The sequence below is a fragment of the Nelumbo lutea genome, chromosome 5 (genome assembly GCF_056320005.1).
Source record: "Nelumbo lutea isolate HS-2025 chromosome 5, American lotus-T2T, whole genome shotgun sequence".
NCBI classification, from domain to species: Eukaryota; Viridiplantae; Streptophyta; class Magnoliopsida; order Proteales; family Nelumbonaceae; genus Nelumbo; species Nelumbo lutea.
The window spans coordinates 55,775,786-55,799,058 of record NC_142688.1 but is presented as its reverse complement, the minus strand read 5'-3'; the positions used below and the strand labels follow the sequence as shown (position 1 = coordinate 55,799,058).

General features: G+C 45.6%; 1 protein-coding gene across 1 annotated transcript; it reads left to right on the top strand.

The window, feature by feature from the left end:
* The first annotated feature begins 636 nt into the window (after window positions 1-636).
* LOC148852535 (uncharacterized) lies at window positions 637-22,931 on the top strand. Its single transcript, XM_088945815.1, has 6 exons — window positions 637-762; window positions 926-1,142; window positions 1,819-1,900; window positions 20,863-20,969; window positions 21,105-21,347; window positions 22,728-22,931. The coding sequence occupies exons 1-5, from the start codon at window positions 637-639 to the stop codon at window positions 21,296-21,298; spliced, it is 726 nt and encodes a 241-aa protein (XP_088801941.1). The 3' UTR covers window positions 21,299-21,347; window positions 22,728-22,931.
* Window positions 22,932-23,273: the final 342 nt, after the last annotated feature.

The following is a 23,273-nucleotide window of genomic DNA, read 5'->3' as shown; positions in this document are numbered from 1 at the left end:
TTCTAAAAAATGAACACTTCTATGGAGCGGGCAAATTTGTTACTTGATAGTTTTGCTACTCAAAAGGAAAATAACATAACACATAGATCGTTACCAAGAAAACACATGGATTCCATAATAAGATAACATCCCAAGTCTAAAGTATATAATTGATGAGAGAGAGAGAGAGAGAGAGAAACCTAGATGTGATTAGAATAGAAGGTACGCATGGAGGAGAAGACACATTACCTCAATCAACTCAGTCCCGGATTTGAAGTTGATATCTTCTACAATTAGAAATGGTGGTACCATGTGATCATCTTGCCGTTAGAGAAGTTAGATGAGGACGAAGAAATATTTTACAAAATAGATTAAAGGTTTAATGAAGTGAAAATGAAGGAAGATCATACATACCTCTGTGGAAATAAAGGCAGATCGATGGATTTGGAAAATAAAGTCGAATCTCTCTTCCGATGAGGGAAGCGACCTAAAATCAAAATGAGAGTTTTACTTCAATGATCGAATCGAAATGATAATATATTTGCTGCTCTCATTTTCAGATATCTAATGCATAAATTGTTACTTCTATCGCATAATAACCGTTTTCTTCTCTATCGAACGCTCGAAGAGGACTTTGGATAAAACAGTCGAAACCGAATGGAGAATGAAGATTTTTACCTCCCCGCGCGCGTTAGAACGGAGAATGAAGATTTCTGCCTCTCCCCGCGCGTTCAAACGGAAAATGAGGAGTTTTGCCTAACATCCCGCGTTTATTCTATACCAGTATTTTAGATCGGCACTACAACAAAATCAACATATAGCGGCGGATTCCTTAGCGACACTAAGAAAGACGCCGCTATATATCTTTTTTTCAACCGGCGAATAGTGTAATCCGCTGCTGTAGGTGCGGTTGGGTATAGTGGCGGATGCATATTTGCCGCTATAGAACACTCAAACTAAAATCATCAAAAACATAAGAGCACGGTTAAATCTTTTATCCCGCGCAAATAAAGCGCCCACCTTCCCTCGTCTTCCCCCAAAACCTCACCAGCGAAAAACCCCTCTCTTCTCTTTGCAGATTCCAGATTTCCAAGCTTTTGCTCGTCATCTGTCGCCTCTCCTTCCTTCGGCATATGAGAAGAATCAACTGAAACTCCGGCTAGGTAAGTCACTGATTTCTCTCATAATCTCTCTCATAATTTTTTCTTTTTGTTCGTTCCCTATTTTACTGCAGCAGACCAGACGAAACTCTTCTCTTTGCCGATTAGACCATCGAAGTGAACTCCCTCATTGCCATTCCTCCCTTCGGCAGATGAGAAGAACTGAACCGAAGTGAACTCGGGCAAGTTATTGCACCGATTTCTCTCTCTCCCCCTTTCATCTTCCTTTTTCTCTTATTCTCTCTCTTACACTTTTTTTTTTCTTTTTTCGTTTGTCCCATTTTTTATGCAGTAGATCAAACCATCAAAGGAACCATCTTTGAGTATACACTCTCATCCCTCCCTGCAACATCAAGGTATGGTTTGATTAAATCCTTTGTAAAAAGAAAGACACAACCAAGAAGAAATAGGAAAATAAAAAATAAGCAAGACCTAACCAAAATTTTTGCTCCTTCTGAGTTTTCTAAGTTCAGCATTCTAAAACTCTTACCACGTGAACATGGTGTGTTTTGGTATCATTTCTTTCTTCATTCCCAAATTATTTTTTTTGGGAATATTAAGCATTCCCTATTTCCTTGAATAAATTTAAAAGTAAAATGTTTATTTGATTATATCTCAGGGAGAGCATCTAAACATAGTCGATTTTACTATCTCTTGATTATTTGGATGGGCTTTGCAGGTCAAACTTTTCTAACCGTACAAGAAGCCTTCCATTTTCCCTCTACTATTCTCAGCTCAATATCGATCTATCTTGTCAACAGGTAAGTTATCTCTTCTTAATTTTCCTTTTCCCTTCTAGTCTTTTATACCCAGTTTGTGGCGTAAGAACCATTTCTTGTTTACTCAGTGTAGCAAGGGATGTTGGAGTAATTTACAAGTGGGTAAAGAGGTCAGCCAATTCTGTGACTGATACTTTGGCAAAGCAGGGGACCTTCAGGGAAAACCTTTTTTGGGTTGTGTTCTAATTATTGAAATTGATTGGGACAAACCTTCATGCTCTGAGTTGTTGACAGTGTATAATGATTAACTGTTATTTTTAATGAAAGTTACTGATTCAAATAAAAAAAAAAAAAATTGGAGTGCATAGCACCACTATAAGAGAGCTGAAGGTTCTGGTAAACAGATAACATGGACCTCTACAACTCAAGGGAGAGTAGAAATATGGATGAAGAGCTCCATGGGGGTTTACAGAGAAGTTGCAAAAGGGGAATTATGGTTTCTCATGTAGAAAGATGAAATCCTCCAAGAAGAAGGGGTGTGCCAGAGAGCATAAGTCTAGAAAGCTGAAGATGAGGAGTTGATAATTTGTTGATATGTTGATCAGAAGAGATGTGTTATGTTGTTGTGTTAGGTACATGCCACCCTTTTATAATCTGTCACACTTGTGCCTGACCCCAAAATATCTTTTTGTTAGAAACGAGCCTTAGTTAAGCTGGCTTAGCACAAGTGATTACAAGTGGAGGACAAAGAAATCTGGTACCAAACAGAGCACTTTTCCCAAGCCCTTGCATGTTGTCCTACCATCTGTCACCGCCTTGTGCTTTGCTTTGCTTTGCTTAATAGAGTACTCAAAGTGTTCATAAAAATTTTACTGCATAGAGCTTTAAGAGATCAGGCAACTTACTTTACAATACCCTAGCAATTCAGGTCAGTATTTCACAAAGCTTTTTTTTTTTTTGCCAACCAATAGTTTGGCATGTCTATGCTCTTACAAGTGTTTTTATCAATTTCAAAATATATAATTTAGAGGCAGAAATAATTTTGGAGGAAGATAGGGTCCATGTGCATATTGGCGCTATATTTCATATAAACTCTCTCAATAATTCCCAAGGGTTTGACCCCTGTTTTTGTTTTTCCTTTCTTTTAATTGTACGCCTTCTTGTAGGGAGTAAGGAGTGGAAAGTATACTTATCTGATACTACTTAATATTGTTGTAAATTTATAGGTGTTCCCTTTCTTTTACAGACTTTAAAAATGCACAAGTTTATTCCCCTTTTAGTAGTAGTGCAGTTTAAGTGATTTCATTGCTGTACAGAGCACAAGTAAAGAAAACCTTTGGGTCAGTTATGCATGTGGTGTGAACTTCTTACTGATAAGGGTGGCTCATTAGGTTTCATTTCCTGATGAATTCAGAGGTGTTTTAGTGGTTCACCTATTAAGATATTGGCAGATAGTTGCAACCTCTCATAGCTTGAGACCACGAAGGTTAGCTGACTGGTTCCAACCATCAGCTGGAAGACTTAAATTGAACTTTGGGGAAGGTCTGATGTATTCTGCATTGTTTCATCTCCTTAATGAATGAATTCCACTTGTTACTAAAAAAAGGAAGAAAAAAATCTTATATATAAATAGTGGACAGAAGAGGAGTACTGTAGCTGAAGCCAAATAATTTTGCAAAGACTTGGCTGATAATTAATAAAAGGAGTATCTATGGTGATGATACAAACTCTCCAAGAATTTGCATGCAAATTTATCATACATTCAATAAGCTGAACTAGGACCTTTTTCTAATGCAATAGCTTCTGACATCTCATTCAATATAATGAACCAGTAAGGACCTTTTTTCGGGATTCTTTTTTCTAATGCAATATGATGGAGGTAGATTTGGGCCGGCCCCTTGGCTGTGCGACACGTGGAAGAAGACAAGATGACCTGGCAGGAACGCCAACTCGGCACGATGACTTAACACGGCCATATCCCGAAGAGAGGCCCGAACTCTCGAGCTCCTCAAAGAAGCCCGAGTTCCCGAGCTCCTCAAAGAAGCCCGAGTTCCCGAGCTCCCCAAAAGGAAACCCGAGTTCTCCCTAAAGGATCCCGAGGCTAACAACGAAGCCCGCGGGGGGCAAGGCCGGGGCCAGCCCACCTCAAGCCAGTTCGGATCATGTGCCAGCACTTCGAGACACTAGGATCTGCTCATCCGAGCTCAAGACTTCACCTCGCACACCACTTCGGCACCTCGGCTCCAGGTCGCGCGATTGTGAAACCATATCTGACATCCGTACTCTAAGGCAGCACGCCTGATTGATCTGAGTCTGACAGACGGCAATCACGCTGCAATGGCTACCTGCCACCTCCATCTCAGCCATGGCAAAGATGGCCCTGACAGAGAGGACAGTGGCGGTTATGCCTACCCCCCAACAGAGGCGGTTATGCCTGACTTAGCAGAAATTTGGGAGTAAGCGCTACCAGGTGGCTATAAGAGGCCTTCCTCCCCCAAGAGAAAGAGGTATGTGATATTTTGTGCTTTCTGGTCTCGAAATCCATTATTTCCCTTGTCTTCTCTAGAACACTAACTTGAGCTTCGGAGTGTTCCTACCAGGTTCCTCCCCAGAAATCCCCAGCTTCTTCCTTGTTTCAGGCACCTTCAGCTCCGTCAGAGGCGAGGTAATCGGCAGCAAGGTCTGATCGGATTGCGCATTATCATTTGGCACCGTCTGTGGGAAGACTTCAAAACGCCTCCCCTAACCTCTAACTCTCTCTCTCTCAAAGAAACCTTAGCTTCCATGGCTTCCTCTAGCAGCAACAGGCACAACGCCGACTTGAATGCTGTAGGGGAACACCCTCAGCCCGCCACTGTATGCATCGGACAGTTCACCATCCCCCTCTCGATGGACGGAATCTCTAGCCTCAATGCACCAAGCACGGTGGCACCTGTGAATGTTCCCCTTCCCCTCCCTATCGAGACAACCTTTGTCGAACCGACCGCTGTCCCTCTAGCGACCAGCCAGAACCAACTTGATGACTTGATGCAGTGCGTGCGGGCAATGCAAGCCCAAATGTAGTAGTTCCAGCAACATCAGCTCCATCAGCAGCAAGTATTGTACCACATTTCTCAATGTCACTACCAACAGTAGTTCCCCCAACTGCCTCTGAACTAACCGCAGCTCCCACCTCGGCACCCTGCTGCCAAGCCGGTCAAGCCCTCCCCTCAGGGCGGGCGCCTTCATCCCCAGGCAGGAGGGAAAGACTAATTACTCCTGCCTCGTAGCTCGTTGGCAGATCAGGAACCACCTTGCTGATCAAGTCAGCACCTCGGCACTCTAAGTTTGATCTCCCACTCGCAGAGAACCAATTCGGCGTCCTGGCCGCGGACTACCAACAGTTCGGGCCCATCGAGTTCGGCAGCACCGAGGCAAGCAGCGTCAATACCAGGCCTTCCAAGAAGCAGCGGAGGCACTGGCGAAGTCGTAGAACTACCATCCGCGTCCTGCCCGATCTCCGAGGTAAAGAAGAAAAAAGCTCGGACGAGGTAAAAGTTGCCCCTATTCTTTTAGTCTCTTCCCCCCTGTCATCAGAACTTCTTGCGGTTCCCATGCCCAAAGATTTCAAACTCCCTCCTCTAGACAAGTATGATGGGTCCTTCGACCCCAATGACCACGTCGATGCCTTCCAGTCCCAAATGCACCTGGCAAGGGCCAGCGAATCTTGCATGTGTGTGGCCTTCACTACCACCTTCAAGGGAGTGGCCCGCACCTGATACAGGAACCTGGCCCCCGGGTCGATAAAAAGCTGGACCTAGTTCATGCAAATCTTCACCGCGCACTTTGTTACCAGCAAGCAGTGCCCCCGAACCGAAGAGAGCCTCCTCGGAATAGTCCAGAGGGAATGAGAGTCCATCCAATGACGCATGCTTGCAGATACCGTGCCTAGACCCCGCAATACAGCTCGCGACAGCCAAGAGGGGTGTGACACACGAGGAGTTCAAGTGGCACATGGTAGTCAACCAGCCCGCGACCGTAGCTGAATTCCTCAAGCTCGCGGACAAATTCATAAGAACAGAGGAGGAGATCAACCAAATGATTGAAAGCGGAATCGAAAAAAGGAAGAGGGAAGGTGAACCCTCCAACCCAGATGATAGGGAGAGCACAGCAGAGATGCTACCGAGTCTAGCAGCTGGCCAACCGAACCACAGAAGCAGCCCTCGAAGGAAAGACCGGTTCGGGGAACAATCCACGTGATCGTTGGAGGATCGATCGTAGCAGGGTGCACCTCGGCAGCAGCTCGGGCATCAACTCGGGAGGCCGCTAGAGAAGAACAAAATCCCCCAAAGCGGCCTGGGACGGAAAACCCCATATTCTTCATCGAAGACGATGCGCGCGAGGTCCACTACCCCCACAACGACGCACTTGTCATAAAGGTGAAGATCAACGATTTCGAAGTCCGACACGTACTCGTTGACTCCGGCTGTTCGGCAGACATCCTTTTTAAAGCGGCCTTCAACAAACTCTAGTTCCGAGAGAATGACTTGAAGCCCGTGGTACCTGTGGAAGTTGGCATGTGGCCTAGCATGGTAAGACTGAGTCACGATTTCTTGGTGGTTGCGACCCCCTCCCCCTACAATGCCATAGTAGGTCGGCCAATCACCAACGCTTTAAAGGCTGTGGTGTCTACTTACTATTTAGCCATGAAGTTCCCAACGGACTTTGGCATCGGGGTAGTGCGGGGCGATCGGCTCGAGTCCCGCAAGTGCTACGTCGCCGCCCTCAAGGGAAAGGCCAAGGTAACCAGCGACCTCGAACTGAAGCGACCGGTGGAGCAGAACGAGGAGCGAGCAACACCAACGGAGGAAACTGTTCCCATCCCTGTCTTGGCAAAAGACCCAATCAGATCACTTCAGTTCGGTGCGTCCCTGGAAGAACCCTTGCGATCCGAGCTGGTACGCTTCTGACTCGGTAACTTAGATGTTTTCGCTTGGTCCGCGACATAAATGCCCGGCATAGACCCTAAGCTCATAACTCACAAGCTCAATACTGACCCTGTAGTTAGGCCCATTAGACAGAAGAAACACAACTTAGCCCCAGAACGCTGGAGGGCGGTCGATGAGGAGGTCAAGAAGTTCATCGCAGCAGACTTCATAAGGGAAGTTCATTACCCGAGCTGGGTAGCCAACCCCGTTTTGGTAAAAAAGGCGAACGGCAAGTGCACATGTGTGTCGACTACACTGACCTAAACCGAGCTTGCCCGAAAGATTGCTTCCCCCTCCCCAGGATCGACCGCTTAGTGGAGCGACCTCGGGACACGAGTTGCTAAACTTCCTGGGTGCCTACTCGAGCTACAACCAGATCAGGATGGACCCAGCCGACGAGGAAAAAACCGCCATCATAACCGAGTTCGACCTATACTGCTACAAATTTATGCCCTTCGGACTGAAAAATGCTAGGGCAACCTTTCAAAAGGCTTGTGAATAAACTGTTTCAGCCCTTAACTGGCACAAAGATAGAATATTATGTAGACGACATGGTCGTCAAGATATAGTCTTCGCATGAATTAATACAAGATCTGCATTCTGTCTTTCAAGTTCTGTATCAATTTAACATGAAACTAAACCCAAATAAGTGTATCTTCGGTGTCACCTTGGGTAAGTTCCTAGGGTACATCGTCAACCGATGTGGTATTGAGGCCAACCCGGACAAAATAAAGGCCATCCTAGATATGAGATCACCCGAAAAGTGAAAGAGATTCAGAGGCTAAACGGCAGAATAGCCGCTCTGAGTTGTTTCATGTGTAAATCAGCAGACCGTTGCCTGCCCTTCTTCAAGGCAATAAAAGGCAAAGAGTTTGAGTGGAACCCGAAATGCCAGCTCGCATTTGACGAGCTCAAAAGATACCTCGCCAGTATCCCAGTATTGACCCGGCCCGAAGAGGGCGATGTTTTAGAACTGTACCTCTCGGCAAGCGTCGAATTGGTCAGTTCGGTACTGATAAAGGAAGCATATCGGGTCCAACGACCCATCTACTATGTTAGTAAAATATTGCAAGGAGCAGAAACGAGATATCCAAAGATAGAAAAGCTAGCCTATGCGTTGGTCATTGCGGCCTGCAAACTCTACCCGTATTTCCAAGCCCATACCATCATCGTCTTCACCGACAAACCCTCGAGGCAAGTATTACTCAGGCCCGAGGTCTCTGGTCGATTGACGAAGTGGGCCATCGAACCCAGTGAGTACAACCTCCAGTACAAGCCACGAACCGCTATCGAAGCCCAAGCCTTAGCGGATTTTGTTGCAAAATGCACGTTCAGCTCCGAGGTCCTTAGCCCGGTTGAGCACGAGGCTCCCAGTTCGGGTGAGCTCGGTGCTCCCGGGCTGGTTGAGTCCGAGCCCTATGAGGTCGCACCCAGTTCGGTATCTCTCCTGGTTAGGCCGAATGTGAACTGGGATGAAGAGCCCTGGATCCTTCATGTAGATGGCTCCTCAAATCAGTAGGGCAGCGGAGCCGGTGAAGTTCTTCACGGTCCGAGTGGCACGAAACTGGAGTACGCGCTACGCTTCGAGTTTGCGGCATCCAACAATGAGGCGGAATATGAGGCGTTGATAGCCGGGCTAGCCCTGGCACGAGAAGTAAAAGCAAAACACATAGTTATCTGCAGCGATTCCCAGCTCGTGGTCAACCAAGTTACAGGCGAATACGAAGCCCACGAGCTAGCTATTATCGCCTACCTGGCAAAGGTAAAAGAGGCCTTGCTTAAGTTCCAGTCACACTTCATCAAGCAAATCCCGAGGTCAGAGAACGCTGAGGCCGATGCCCTGTCTTGGCTAGCCAGCACCAGTGACAACACCATGAGAACTGTGTACATAGAGACTTACCCCGGCCTAGCATTCTCGGGGAGGCAGTGGAGGTCGCTCCTGTCACCCAAGCAGAGTCGAGCTGGATCGATCCACTCGCGAGCTTCCTGCTACATGGAAGGGTAGAGCGCCAGGCAGCTAAATACGTCATAATAGACGGACGACTGTACCGTAAATCCTACACGCTCCCCTACCTGCGCTGCTTGCGGCCTCCCGAAGCCGAGCTTGTACTCCACGACATTCATGAAGGTCTGTGTGGCGGACACTTGGGGGGCAGGGCCCTCGCTCAAAAAGCACTGCAACAAGGGTACTACTAGCCAACAATGAAAGAAGACGCCGTTGAGCTGGTCAAGAAATGCGATTAGTGCCAGAAGCACGCCAATAGTCACCATCAGTCCGCCGCCGACCTCAAGTATCTCACCAGCCCATGGCCCTTCGCATAGTGGGGCATCGATCTACTCGGACCATTCCCGCCAGCAACAGGTGGGAGAAAATTCTTAGTGGTGGCGGTAGATTACTTCACGAAGTGGGTTGAAGATGAACCTTTCGTAACGATCACAGCTCGAAACGTCCAGAGCTTCTTCTAGAAGAACATAGTGTGCCGCTTCAGGCTACCTCAGATACTGATCTCCGATAATGGCAAGTAGTTCGAAGACATCAAATTCCAAGAATGGTGCCAGGACATGAGGATCCGACAAAACTTCAAGTCGGTCGTGCACCCATAAGCAAATGGTCAGTCAGAAGTCACGAATAAAGCTATTCTTCGTGGACTGAAGGCCAGGCTAGACTGAGCTAAAGGGTTATGGGCAGACGAGCTCCCCAGTGTTCTATGGGCATACCGAACTACAGAGAAAACCGCCACCGAAGAAACCCCCTTCAACCTCACCTATGGCACAGAGGCAGTCATCCCGGCCGAAATCGAAATCCTCTCACTTCGGTTGGAAGCGTACAACGACGATGCCAATAACGACGAGACGTACCAACCTCGACCTGCTCGACGAGGTGAGGGACCTTGCATACATCAGGACCGTAGCATACCAGCAAAGGGTAGCTCGATACTACAACGCCAGAGTCAAGAAGCGAAACTTCTGCGTTGGCGACCTGGTTCTCCGCAAGGTCATGGTACCTGAGATCGGCTTTGGCAAACTCGGGCCAAACTGGGAAGGACCCTACCGAATAAAGAGAGCACTCGGAGGAGCGTACGAGCTCGAGACCCTGGAGGGTAGGCAAATACCCCGAGCTTGGAACATCGTCAACCTAAGGCGATACTACCTATAAGTTGTCGAACTGAGCGGACTTTAAGCCGCTCCCGAGAGCCTAAGGGCCAGAATGCCGAAGTAACGAAAACCTCGGCACCACAAGACCCGGCCACCTCTCCGGCATGGGCAAGAAACCTAGGAAGATATCCTGAGTTAAAGCGCCGAGCTGAGGATGACCTCGGGAACTCATCAGCGCAAGCTAAGTGTTAGCACCAAAGGAGCAGGTAGCACAAATGTGAAACCCAGGGTGTAAAGCTCACTTCGATATAGACAGAGAACAGCTCGGGCATATAGCCTTACTATGTCAGCTCGCCTCAAGGAATCCCCCTCGTCTCGGGGACCTAACTCTATGCAGTTCGGCAACATAATCACTTCGGCAAAAAGAAATAGCTACGTGTTGAAGTTTGACCTGCCCTAGAATTCTATCTTGTTCGTTGACTGTAAAGTAAAGTAAACAACAAGAAGTAGGAGAGGAATGAAGAAGAAAGAAAAGAGAGAAGGGCTGGTTCGAATTAGAGAGAAAAGTTATCCCTAGATTCGGCCAGACCTGTTATTATATTATTAACTTATTGGAAAAGACTTAAGTGCCCTTCTTTAAGTAAGAGGCACTCGAACTAACATAACAGTACACATCAACATTCTCAACAAGTACAAAGACCGAAATACCCCTTCACTAACACCACTAACCTTCCCCCTCAAGTTGGTGAGTATATATCATATAATCCTAGCTTGTTACATATGTAGTCCACTCTCCCCCGACTCAAACCTTTTGTAAACAAGTCTGCCCACTAGTTTCCCCTATTAACATATGCAGTTTCTATCACCCCATTCAACACCTTCTCTCTCACAAAATGACAGTCAACTTCTATGTGCTTGGTTCTTTCATGAAACACCGGATTGGAAGAGATATGAACCGCTGCCTAATTGTCACAATAGAGCTTCATTGGAGTACTGATGTCATATCCTATCTCTTGTAGAAGGTTCCTCAGCCACAGTAATTCACAAGCAGTATGTGCCATGGCCCTATATTCTGCTTCTGCACTACTTCTTGCCACAACTGTTTGCTTCTTACTTTTTCATGTTACTAGGTTACCCCCTAGAAAGGTGCAATAGCCTGTGGTAGATCGTCTATCAGACATAGAACCTGCCCAATCAGCATCGGTGTATCCTTCTACTACTAGTTTTCCACCACTCTTGTACAGCAAACCATGACCAGGAGCTCATTTCAGATACCTCACAATCCTTAGCATTGCATTCCAATGTGGGACCAAAGGTTTTTGTATGAACTGACTCACCACACTAACCGCAAATGAAATATCTGGCCGAGTAATGGTTAGATAGTTTAGTTTGCCTACAAGTCATCGGTATTTGCTAGGGTCTTCAAATACTTCACCTATATCACTGCTCAACCTCGTATTTGTTTCCATAGGTGTCTCAGTCAGTTTAGTACCCAACAACCTTGTTTCTTCCAGTAAATCAAGCACATATTTCCTCTGACACAAATTAATGCCATACTTAGATCTTGCTACCTCTATGCCCAAAAAGTATTTCAACTTGCCAAGGTCCTTTGTCTAAAAGTGTTCCTGTCGGAATGCCTTCAATCTGTCAATGTCCATTTTATCATTCCCAGTCACAACGATACCATCCACATACACCACCAATATTATTTTGCCTGCCGAAGAGTCAAAACTGAAGACAGAGTGATTAACTTGGCACTGTTTCATACCAAACTTCTTGACCACCTCACTGAACCTACCAAACCATGCTCGAGGGGACTATTTAAGTCCATAAATAGCCTTCTTAAGTCTGCATACATTACCATCCTCCCCCTGAGCAACAAACCCTGGTGGTTGCTCCATGTAGACCTCCTTGAGCAAATCACCATGCAAAAAGGCATTTTTGATATCTAGCTGATGGAGAGGCCAATCATACATAGCTGCAAGGGAGATGACAATACGAACTGACCCTATCTTAGCAATTGGGGAGAATGTCTCTTCAATGCCATAGGTTTGGGAGTACCCTTTGGCAACCAGCCGCGCCTTCAGGCGCTTAACATGACCATCTGGCAAGTACTTAACACTATACACCCACTTACAACCGACAGCCTACTTCCCAGGAGGAAGAGAGGCGAGATCCCAAGTGTGATTATGATGCAAAGTAGAGAGCTCTTCTTCCATAGCACGGCACCACTCTGGAGAGGTAATGGCTTCCTGGACATCCTTAGGAACGACGGAGGATAACAAAGAGATGAACTGGCGATGGGAGGCAGAGAGGTGGGTAAGTGAAACAAAATTGGAAATAGGGTGAAGGGTGCAAGTACGTTTACCTTTCCAGAAGGCAACAGGAAGATCTAGGTTGGAGGCTGGTGTCAGAGCTGGAGCTGGATCTGTCGACGGTGATGAAGCTGGAGCTGTAGCCGGTACACGCGGGCGATGTGTATACGCGTGACGGATGGGTGGACGGTCAACAGACGGTGGCACCGGAGGCAAGGACGTAGGCATGATTGGAACCAGAGGAGGTGGATCAGCCACAGGAAGAGGAAGAGGATGTGGTGATGTGGAGGAAGCAATAGCACCGGACCCCATGAAGAACGGAGTAGACTCGAAGAATGTAACATCAGCACATACCAAGGAACGACGAGAACTGGGATGATAACACTTGTACTCTTTCTGAGTTCGGGAATAGCCAAGGAAGATACACTTCAGGGAACGTGCATCTAACTTGTCAGTCCCGGGACCCAGATTATGAACGAAGCAGACACACCCAAATACCCGAGGAGAAAGCTGAAATGGAGACATGTTGGGGAATAAGACACTAAAAGGAGAACGACTATCAAGGATAGACGTGGGCATCCGATTAATTAAGAAACAAGAGGTGAGCATTGCATCGCCCCAAAAGGTTTTGAGAACATTCATGTGGTGCATGAGGGAGCGTGCCGTTTCTACAAGATGGTGGTTCTTTCTCTCAGCAACCCTATTTTGTTGCGGAGTGTAGGTACATGAAGTTTGGTGTATAATGCCATGTTGGTCCAAGTATTCTTGAAAAGATGAAGACAAGTATTCATGACTATTATCAGGACGGAAAATTTTGATGTGAATGCCAAATTGATTGCGGATCTCAGCATAAAATTTCTGGAATATGACAAATAATTCACTTCTTTCTTTCATTAAATAGAGCCACGTCATTTTTGAACAATCATCAACAAAAATAACAAAATATCTGTATCCATTATATGACATCACTTTATAAGGACCCCAAACATCTGAATGAATTAAAGAAAAAAAACTCGACACACGGTTATCGACCCTAGAACGAAAGGGAACACGATGGTGTTTCCCAAATTGACATGACTCACAATCTAAAATAGAAAGTTGACTCAATGAAGGGACTAAGGACTGCAACACTTTCAACGAAGGATGACCAAATCTACAATGCCACTGGAGAGGAGAAATGGATGACTGAAGGGCCGTTGACGTTTGTCCACCACCATCAAGATAATACAGTCCACCGGCTTCATGCCCTCCACCAATCTTCATCCCCATCTTGAGATCCTGAAAAACACACATAGAAGGGTAAATTGTGATGGAGCGCTTAAGGGACTTGGTCAGCTTACTAACAAACATAAGATTAAATGGAAGCTTAGGTACATATAAAACAGAGGATAGGGATACAGGATTTAGGTCAACATTACCAACACCACAGATAGATGATGTGGAGCCATTAGCAAGGGTAACAGATTGTGATGTTGAGCAATGAGTGAGAGATGAAAACACACCTGGAGTTCCCGTCATGTGATCGGAGGCTCCAAAGTCAATAATCCAGGGGTTGGGTGTGGATGCCAAACAAGCCATACCTGAGTGTGCAAAGGTAGTTGTGTTTTGTTGCGACTTGGATTCAACAAACCTTTCATACTCATCCCGAGGAACACTCACCATCTCCTTGCCTGGACCATCTGAGGGAGTAGAAGGCATTGGGTCAGCTGATCGGTTCTCCTGTCTAGAGCTGAAACTGGTGTCACTAGTTATGGCATGGTTGGCCCACGTCGAGGGAGGACCATGTAAGTCATAGCAGTAGTTAATAGTATGTCCATCCAAACCACAATGAGTACACTTCCGTGGACCTGAGCCACGTCCTCTACCACGAGCTCCCCCTGAATCTCCACCTCTAGTACGACCACCACCACGGATATGTGTAGATCCACCACTACCACTCCTGCCAGGCTGGGCTCCTCGAGCCCCACTTCTGCCACCTCGACCTCTCGACACTACAAATGTTGATTTATCTGAGACATTAGAATCCATAGATCCAATGGAAGCCCTCCGAAGACGAGCAAACACCTCCTCTAAAGATGGAAGAGCAGATCCCCTTAGTATTTGGGCTCATACTGGTTCATACTCAGACTTCAGCCCCACCAGAAACTGTCACATCAAGCTGCTCTCGCTGTTGCTATTGAACTTTAACATCAGAAGTGAGAGGATGATAGACATTTAACTCATTACGGATATTCCTCACATTGGCATAGTACTCCTCAAGGCTCTGATTTCCCTGTTGTAGATTGAAGTATTCCTGATACAGTTGATATACCCTAGTGGTATTATCTTGACCTGAATACAGTTTCTTAGCATGATCCCACACCTCTTTGGCTGTGTCAAGAAACATGAAGTTCACACTGATTCTGGGTTCCATACTGTTCCACAACCATGTAATGATCTGTGCATCTTCCTGTTCTCAGTCTTCATACTCCTGAGAATTAGCGGGGGTTTCTCCTCTCTTATATGCTTCACTTTCTTCTTCGCCTTCAGAAAAACCTCTACAGACTTGGCCTAAGGGACATAATTCTCTCCATTTAGTTTAATGGAGGTCATTTGGACATTCAGGTAGTCAGCAGATATCATGACACTAGGTTTACTATCACTGTTATCTGCCATTGCCGAACTCCCTTATCACTGAATTCTGAGCACTACACACTGCACACTACACACAGATACTTCACCGAAATCTGCACACTGATTTCAATAGTAATAAATGCTGAGAACTGCAACACCACAAACCCTACTCACCGAAATCTGCACATTGATTTCAACAGTATTAAATGTTGAAAACTGCAACACCACAAACCCTACTCACCGAAGTCTACACACTGATTTCAGCAATATCAAATGCTGAAAACCACACTTGTAACACCACAAACCCTAATCCACAGCTACCGGAAGTTTCACCATTAAGTAGACACTATTGCCCTTCGAATCACACACAAACCAGAATAAACCCTAGCATACTGCAATCTGAAAACCCATCATACGAACTGTACTACACTTCTCATGTATTCCATAATAGAAAATATGCATAAAAAAAAACTTTACCTCATCACCTAAAGGCCAACCACACGAAGGGCTGAGACACCACTGCACCACACTTAACAGCCCTAACTAGGGCTTAGAAACCACAACCACCAATCACCAATGACACAATCGGAGGCATAGGAACCTCCTAGGGAAGAGGGCGATCACTCCTTTTCAGCCCTTTTCTCAGTCTCCAACTCACAGCTGAGAAACCCAAGAGAAACCCTAATTCGAATGCGCAGAAAACAGAATTCTAGCAAGTCTGATTTGTTTAGCCTTGGCCTGATACCATGATGAAGTTTGACCTGCCCTAGAATTTTGTCTTGTTCGTTGACTGTAAAGTAAAGTAAACAGCAAGAAGTAGGAGAGGAAAGAAGAAGAAAGAAAAGAGAGAAGGGCTGGTTCGAATTAGAGAAAAAAGTTATCCCTAGATTCGGCCAGACCTGTTATTATATTATTAACTTATTGGAAGAGACTTAAGTGCCCTTCCTTAAGTAAGAGGCACTCGAACTAACATAACAGTACACATCAACATTCTCAACAAGTACAAAGACCGAAATACCCCTTCACTAACACCACTAACACTACGCAACACTTAAACAGAAAAAGGTATTTCATTACCAATATTTGCTTTACAATGTTCACAAGGAAAGAAAGAAGAAATGAGCTCGCAGGCTCGATACATCACTTCAGGCTCGCAGGCCCGGTACACATCACTACGGGGCTACATCTCCTTTACCCTCAAAAGGGACCTCGACAACACTCGGGGGATCGGCTTCGTCGTATGAATCCGGATCTTCATCGGTCGCAGTAGCCATCTCCAGAGTAATGCGCGAAGTGGTGATGGCACGAATATCAAGCTCGGGTTAGGCGTGCCTTATCATCCACTGGCTCATCTTGAAGCCCCTCCGGTATGAGCCCACCATCAGGTCGTCAAAGCACTCCGACGCGATGTAATCATCGACGACCTTCACCTTTGTATCCTCAAGGGCCTGGAAGAATATCTCGGATTTCTCCTTGATATTGGCCTTGAGGTATTCCACCTCGTGCTCCAGGACACCCTTCGAAGTCGTGAGGTGCTTCACGACTAGCCTTGGAGCGTCGTTCTCCCTCCGGAGTCTCTCCAGTTCGCTCATCTGAACTGAAGCTTCACCTTCAAGGCGGTGGACCCGCTCCCGAACTGACCCTAGAGCCTCTTCAACGGTCCGCGCCCACTCCTGAGCCGACCCCAAAGCTTCTTCGGCAACTTGTGCCCGCTTCAAGTTCCTCTCTGCCTGAACTATCAGGGCGTGAATAGAGGAGTTCGCCTACCAAGCAAAGAATCAGTTTGGCAAGAACATAAAAGAGAATGAAAGGCGGTGGACCCGCTCCCGAACTGACCCCAGAGCCTCTTTAGCGGTCCGCGCCCGCTCCTGAGCCGACCCCAAAGCTTCTTCGGCAGCTTGTGCCCGCTTCAAGTTCCTCTCTGCCTGAATTATCAAGGCGTGAATAGAGGAGTTCGCCTACCAAGCAAAGAGTCAGTTCGACAAGAACATAAAAGAGTGAAAAAAGCACAAAGGGAAGACTTCGACAACCTACCACCATGACGTGAGACGCTGCACGTGCGCCGATGTGGCTGAGAGGGAGCTTGGACCATGCCATGACCTCGCTCGAGTACACGGCCTTCTGGCTCTTGCGAAGAGCGTAGCTCGGAGTTAGCACACTGCCAACCCCCTCCTAGTTCCCCGAGCTGGAGAAAACAGTCGGAGTTCGAGAGGCCTCCGTAGTCTCAGCCTCCCGAGCCTCTGTAGTGCCGAGCTCCGCTGCCATCTCGGGGATGGGCCCTGCCGCCTCGGTTTCCCTAGGAGAGTCCAGGTTGATGATCGGAGGCTGGCTTCGGACTTCGGGATACATGGCTCGAGGAGACTCCACCCAAGCTCGCTTGGTGACCCGCTTCCTTCTCTTCATTCAGGCAAGTAAGTTGGCACCACGGGTCTTCTCTACTTCCATAATACCTGCAAAAGGAGCTCGGCATCAATTCCAGAAAAAAAAAGAAGAGAACTAAGTAAAGAATCCTACCCGGACTCAGACCGGCCTGAATAAGCTTGGCCTCCGTGAGGTATTCTTCGCACTCAAGCCTGACCTGGGCCCAGGATTGAAAGGTCTCCACCATGTCTTTGTTTAACATGATGCCGGGATCAGGGATGGCTGCCCTCCAATGAGTAGGAAACGGCCACCCTGTAACACTTCAGACCACGAAGTAGTCCCGCTTCCACGCCGGGACTTTGTTTGGGAGTTTGTGAAGGAGTTTGAACCCCGGGCGAGGTGACAGGTAGTAAGCCCGCCTGTGCTCGGGAAGGTAGCTCGCTTGTTTCTTAAGCATAAGAAGGGCAGGGGGATGACGAACTTGCAACAGAGTGATATGGTCTCGACAAGGTTGCGAATAGAGTTTGGGTGAAGTTGACCTACCGAGACGCCAAAGTGGTTCAAGACTTCAACAATTAAAGGCTGAAGAGGAAGGCGCAGCCCGACAATGAGCTGCTCCCGGAAAACCACAATCTCATCTGGAATGTGCTCCCAAGGGAAGTTGCCCGAAGGTAAGCTATATGCATACTCCCCGGGCAGGTTGAACTGACGAACAAGAGACCGAAGTCTCTCAGACGTCATAGTAGAAGGTCTGAACGTGTCCGGCATCTGAACCTGACGCGAGGTGGACTCTAGGCTACCCGGGGTGACCCGGGTTGAAGGCCCTACCTCGGGCTCATCAAGAAGGCTATTAAAGGAGTCAACCCAGCTTGAGGTCTCCACCTTAGGCCCTTCCAGAAGATTATCTAAACTACCCGAACTACTGGAACTAGACATCGCGAAAGGAAAAGGAGAGGAAATTGAAAAGGCTAAGGGGACTCACCAAGGAAAACGCTACTGAACTAAGGAGAATGACGCGAGCTGGGACTTTGGATGCGAGCTCAAGGAACGATCGTTGAAATTTGGTGAAGGAAAAGTGGCCAGGGACCCCACTATTTATAGCTGCTGTACCCACGCATCAACGGTCGAGATTGAAGCCATCCAACGGCTCTCAAGGAAACCGGCTGCACGATCCCCGAGGTGAAATCAGTTTAGCACGAATTTTTGATGTCCGATAGTTGATAAATCGTCTGACGTCCTTGTGTGAGCTGTACACGACCCGATCTGACTCCAGTCGAGCCGCACTGACCTTAGTTGAGCCAAGAACATAAGCGGGTCAGACCAGGGAATCTCCAAACTGGACTAAGCACGCCACAGAGCAAATCCACCCGTCAGTCCGTAAACTCCCCATGCCGGGTCAAGACCTCGGGCATGGGGAGTGGGGGGCAATTGATGGAGGTAGATTTGGCCCGACCCCTTGGCTATGCGACACGTGGAAGAAGACAAGATGACTTGGCAGGAACGCCAGCTCGGCACGATGACTTAGCACAACCATATCCCGAAGAGAGGCCCGAACTCCCGAGCTCGTCAAAGAGAGCCCAAGTTCCCAAGCTCCCCAAAAGGAAACCCGAGTTCTCCCTAAAGGATCCCGAGGCTAATAGCAAAGCCCGCGAGGGGCAAGGCCGGGGCCAGCCCACCTTGAGCCAGTTCGGATCATGTGCCAGCACTTCGGGATAGTAGGATCTGCTCATCTGAGCTCAAGACTTCACCTCGCGCACCACTCCGGCACCTCGGCTCTAGGTCGCGCGACTGTGAAACCATATCTGCCATCCGTACTCTGAGGCAACACGCCTGACTGATCTGGGTTTGACAGACGGCAATCACACCGCAACGGCCACCTGCCACCGCCATCTCAGTCATGGCAAAGATGGCCCTGACAGAGAGGACAGTGGCGGTTATGCCTGCCCCCCCCTCCCCCCCCCCATAGAGGCGGTTATGCCTGACTTAGCAGAAATTTGGGAGTAAGTGCACCAGGTGGCTATAAGAGGCCTTCCTCCCCCAAGAGAAAGTGATATGTGATATTTTGTGCTTTCTGGTCTTGAAATCCATTATTTCCCTTGCCTTCTCTAGAGCACTAACTTGAGCTTCGGAGTGTTCCTACCGGGTTCCTCCCCGGAAATCCCCAGCTTCTTCCTTGTTTCAGGCACCTTCAGCTCCGTCAGAGGCGAGGTAACCGGCAGCTAGGTCTGACCGGATTGTGCATTATCACAATAGCTTCTGAAATCTCATTCAATAAGCTGATCCAAAAGGACCTTGGGGTGAAGTTTCAGTATTGGATGGAAGACCGATGTGTAATGTTTCATACATTCATGTTAGAAGCTGAATCCATCAATATGTTAATAATGAACATATTATCAGTTAATGATTTTCTTTTGTTTGTTTGTCAAATACTAGTTGCTTTTGATTTTTAGTAGTTGTTTCTCTGATTGCAGCCCATGATGACACCATTGTTTATACTCTGCAAAAGTTCTCTCTCTGGTAGGGGAGCTTTTAGATTGGTTTATGTGCTCAACACCCAGTCCATGTCAACTTAGACCTCAACAGTTACCATGCATTGACATCTTCCATGAGTTATATTAGCCATCATCCATATTTTAAAATATTTCTAATTTGAAAACTGCCCACAAAGACATGCTTGTTTTGCATGAATAAGGGTTTTTAATATGAAATTTGCCCAATGAATAGTGAGTGGAGAAGCAAATGCATGGGGTCTTTTCAGGACAGATTTCTATCTAGAGAAGATGTAGGAATAGCAGATTTGTGTTTTGAAGCATTTCTCAGGATAGCTAATGCTTTTATTTTGTTTTGATCTCCTTGATCTACTCTTTTGAAGAATCTTTAGACCTGGTTTTACCTCATTGATTAACTAGAAGCTTTTTATAACTTTAATAGGCCCCTTTGACATGGTTAATAATTAAAAGAAAAGTCTATGCAAGAACGTCTTCCTGCTTCTTCCTTGGTCCTTGTACGAAGGGGAAACCCTACAACATGATAGCCGCAAGTGACTTTATTTGTTGCAAATGCATGTTATTATGTATGTTTTTTATTAATTTCAATTTTGATTTGTTGAAGGCACATCAAGGAGCAGAAATCAATATAATCAGTTAATCTCCAAGCTCAAGATACCAGATGTTGCAAATGGTCTAAATCTGGCTTGTACTCTGTTAAATCTTGTTATCAGGGTTTGGACACAATAATTATTTTCTCTTTCCCTAGAAAACCATCTGGAGGTCTATCGTACCCTCAAAGATCAAGTTCTTTACATGGTTAATAGCTTGAGGGAGATGTCTTACCAAACAGATCTTATTAAGGGGGCTAACATACCAGACCCTTTCTGCCCCTTGTGCAGGGTAGAGGAAGAGTCTTCCAACTACCTTATCCTTCACTGCAGCTTCACTTTGCTCAATGACTTCTATGTGGAAGAAAAGTGTAGGAGAATCAAGTTTGAGCATCATTGCCATGAAGACTAGCACTGATCTTCCTTTCAATCAATGCCTTCTGGTCCAAAACCTTACCATGCAGATAATGTTTTGTTACTTTGATTTGTCATGCATGCAGGGGCTATTACTTGGTATAATGGTAAAATCTCAGACTGGAAAGTGTGATAATGCAGGTTCGAGTCTGAGAGTGGTCACTTCGTGCCAAAAACGCCAAAGGTTAAGACGTATCCAGTCTTCTCTTATCCTTCCCAAGACCCCAGACAAATGAGACTAACATTGGGTAATGGCCTTTATCCGTGTGATGCATGTCCATTGTGCTTTCTAGTGATCAATCTAACAATCATATTCTGGAATTTTTCAGTTCACTTAGCTATTAGTAGTGGACGAACTTATGTGGACTTTATGACTTTTTCAGAAATGCCCATATATTGCTGCTCTATGTACCTCCTACATATGCATCTGATGACTAGTAATGTAACACTACCCAACACCGCGAAAAAGCAGGCCAAATACAAAATCAACATGTTCTCAAGAGACAGAACTAGGTACCTAATTGTGCACACAGTTAAGGACCTGATTAAGATTCTAGAAGATAAGCAAAAATCTTAGCGTGGGCGTGTGATGTCTGTGTCTGCCAAGAAAGGACATATTAATATAGGTATTATTTTATCTTTACTTTCCTTTACTACCTTTTAAATAAATAACCATGTTAGTTTAAACCAGTAAGTTGGGATTTTGAATAGAAAATTCAAAAACAGAAAATATATAATGTCTTTGGGTTATAGTAATGCCAGAGTTTCTATTTTCTAAATAGCATTTTTGTTGTTTCTTGTCTAATAGTAATTATTTAATTAAAATATATAAAAGTTACTGTATTCGGAAGTCGGAACAGAACTTAACATTAATTGGTTGTGCCATTAAAAATGGATTTAGAATCATTAGTTACTAAATCTGAAATTGAACTTATTCACAATTCCAGCACCCAATCAACAGAAACCAGAGTCTAGTCAGGCCTCTTCAATACAATTCTGTACTTAACCTAAAAAACAGAGCTCTATTTTGGACCCAGAACCTAGTAAACAGAGATGGGTATGCTGGACCTCGAGTAAATGGGAACCAAATGCCACACCTACAGAATAGGTGCCAACTAGACGTACTATTAAGTTGAGAACTCATACCATATTATACCAAAGAGCCCAGCCAACCTAACCCAGTGTACAGATCACTAATAGCTCAACCCATTGAATGATCAAGCTGAGCATCTAGGCATTCAACCCAATAAATAATCCAAACTAACCCTAGATTAGGTTAAATCTGAATCCAACCCAACAGCAAATAGCATCTCACCTTGGCACAGCTACGAGTTCGAGCCGGGTAATCCGCCTCACCCAAAATGGGACAGGTTTGAATGAGGTTATAAGGATAGGGTCAAGATCAACTCACAACCAGCCCGAACATGGTTAAACAACAGAAATAAAAGCCTAGATCCCAGACACCCTTCCCTTTCAGTTCTACCTATATTCTACTCGTCTAAACCTATCCCAAAACTTGGGCAGAGCTAGAGCTTTTCCCACCATGGCCATTGTTTCTTTTCATAAGTCATAACCATTTCCATTTTGATTTCACATTTAAAGTAGGCATATTTGGTATCATTTATTTATTAAGAAAATATTGAGTTTTGCACTTCATTAAGTTAGGCAAGCATGCATAAAAAGCATGAGCTTGGTTAGCCCACATTTATTAAGAGAGGATATGAAAGATAAACACATGGATCCACCAGAAAAAAAAAAAAAAAAAAACAAAAACTAGATTCCTCTTTATGGAGACATCCCCAAATTTTTCCATGATTGACAAGTTGGCATTTTTGAGATGAGGTCGAAGAGACTGAAAGCCTCATTGAATTGAACTCTGAGATCTGCTCAGAGTGGAAAAAATCTTTAGTATTTCCTATTTCAATTTAAGGTATAATTTGATATATATATATATATACTTCAACATGCACAATCTAACTTTTATATTTGTTTTCCTTATTTTTCAGGTTGAACCAACACAAGAATGATAGAAGGCATTGTTGAAGATATTGAAGATACAATTTTTATTTTTTTTGTGATTTATTACTATATGTAATAAGAATTTTGTACCTTTTTCTTTATCATCAATGTATGGAACTCACATTTAAGATGTACTTTTGTTTTTAATTAACATATTAGTTTTTATTAAATTTTATTTGAAATTTTGGTGATGTTATATGTGTTAATCAGGTTGGATAAATTGCAAATTTATCTCAATTTCTTAGGTTGAACAAATTGAACAGGTTATAGCGGCAGATATATCTGCCGCTACATATCTGCCCTTACTTTTTTAGCAGCGGATATATCCGTCGCTCTGCTTATCTTCCATTAAATTTTAGTGGTTGATGTTCAGTTTTTATCAACGGATTTATCTGTAGTTAGGGTTTCTTTAGTGGCAGATGTATCCGCCGCCATTGATCACGTATAGCAGCAGTTTTCATATATGCCGCTATAACCTAGAGCGACAGTGCATACACCGGCGGATACATTTCCGCCGCTAAACCTCTATAGTG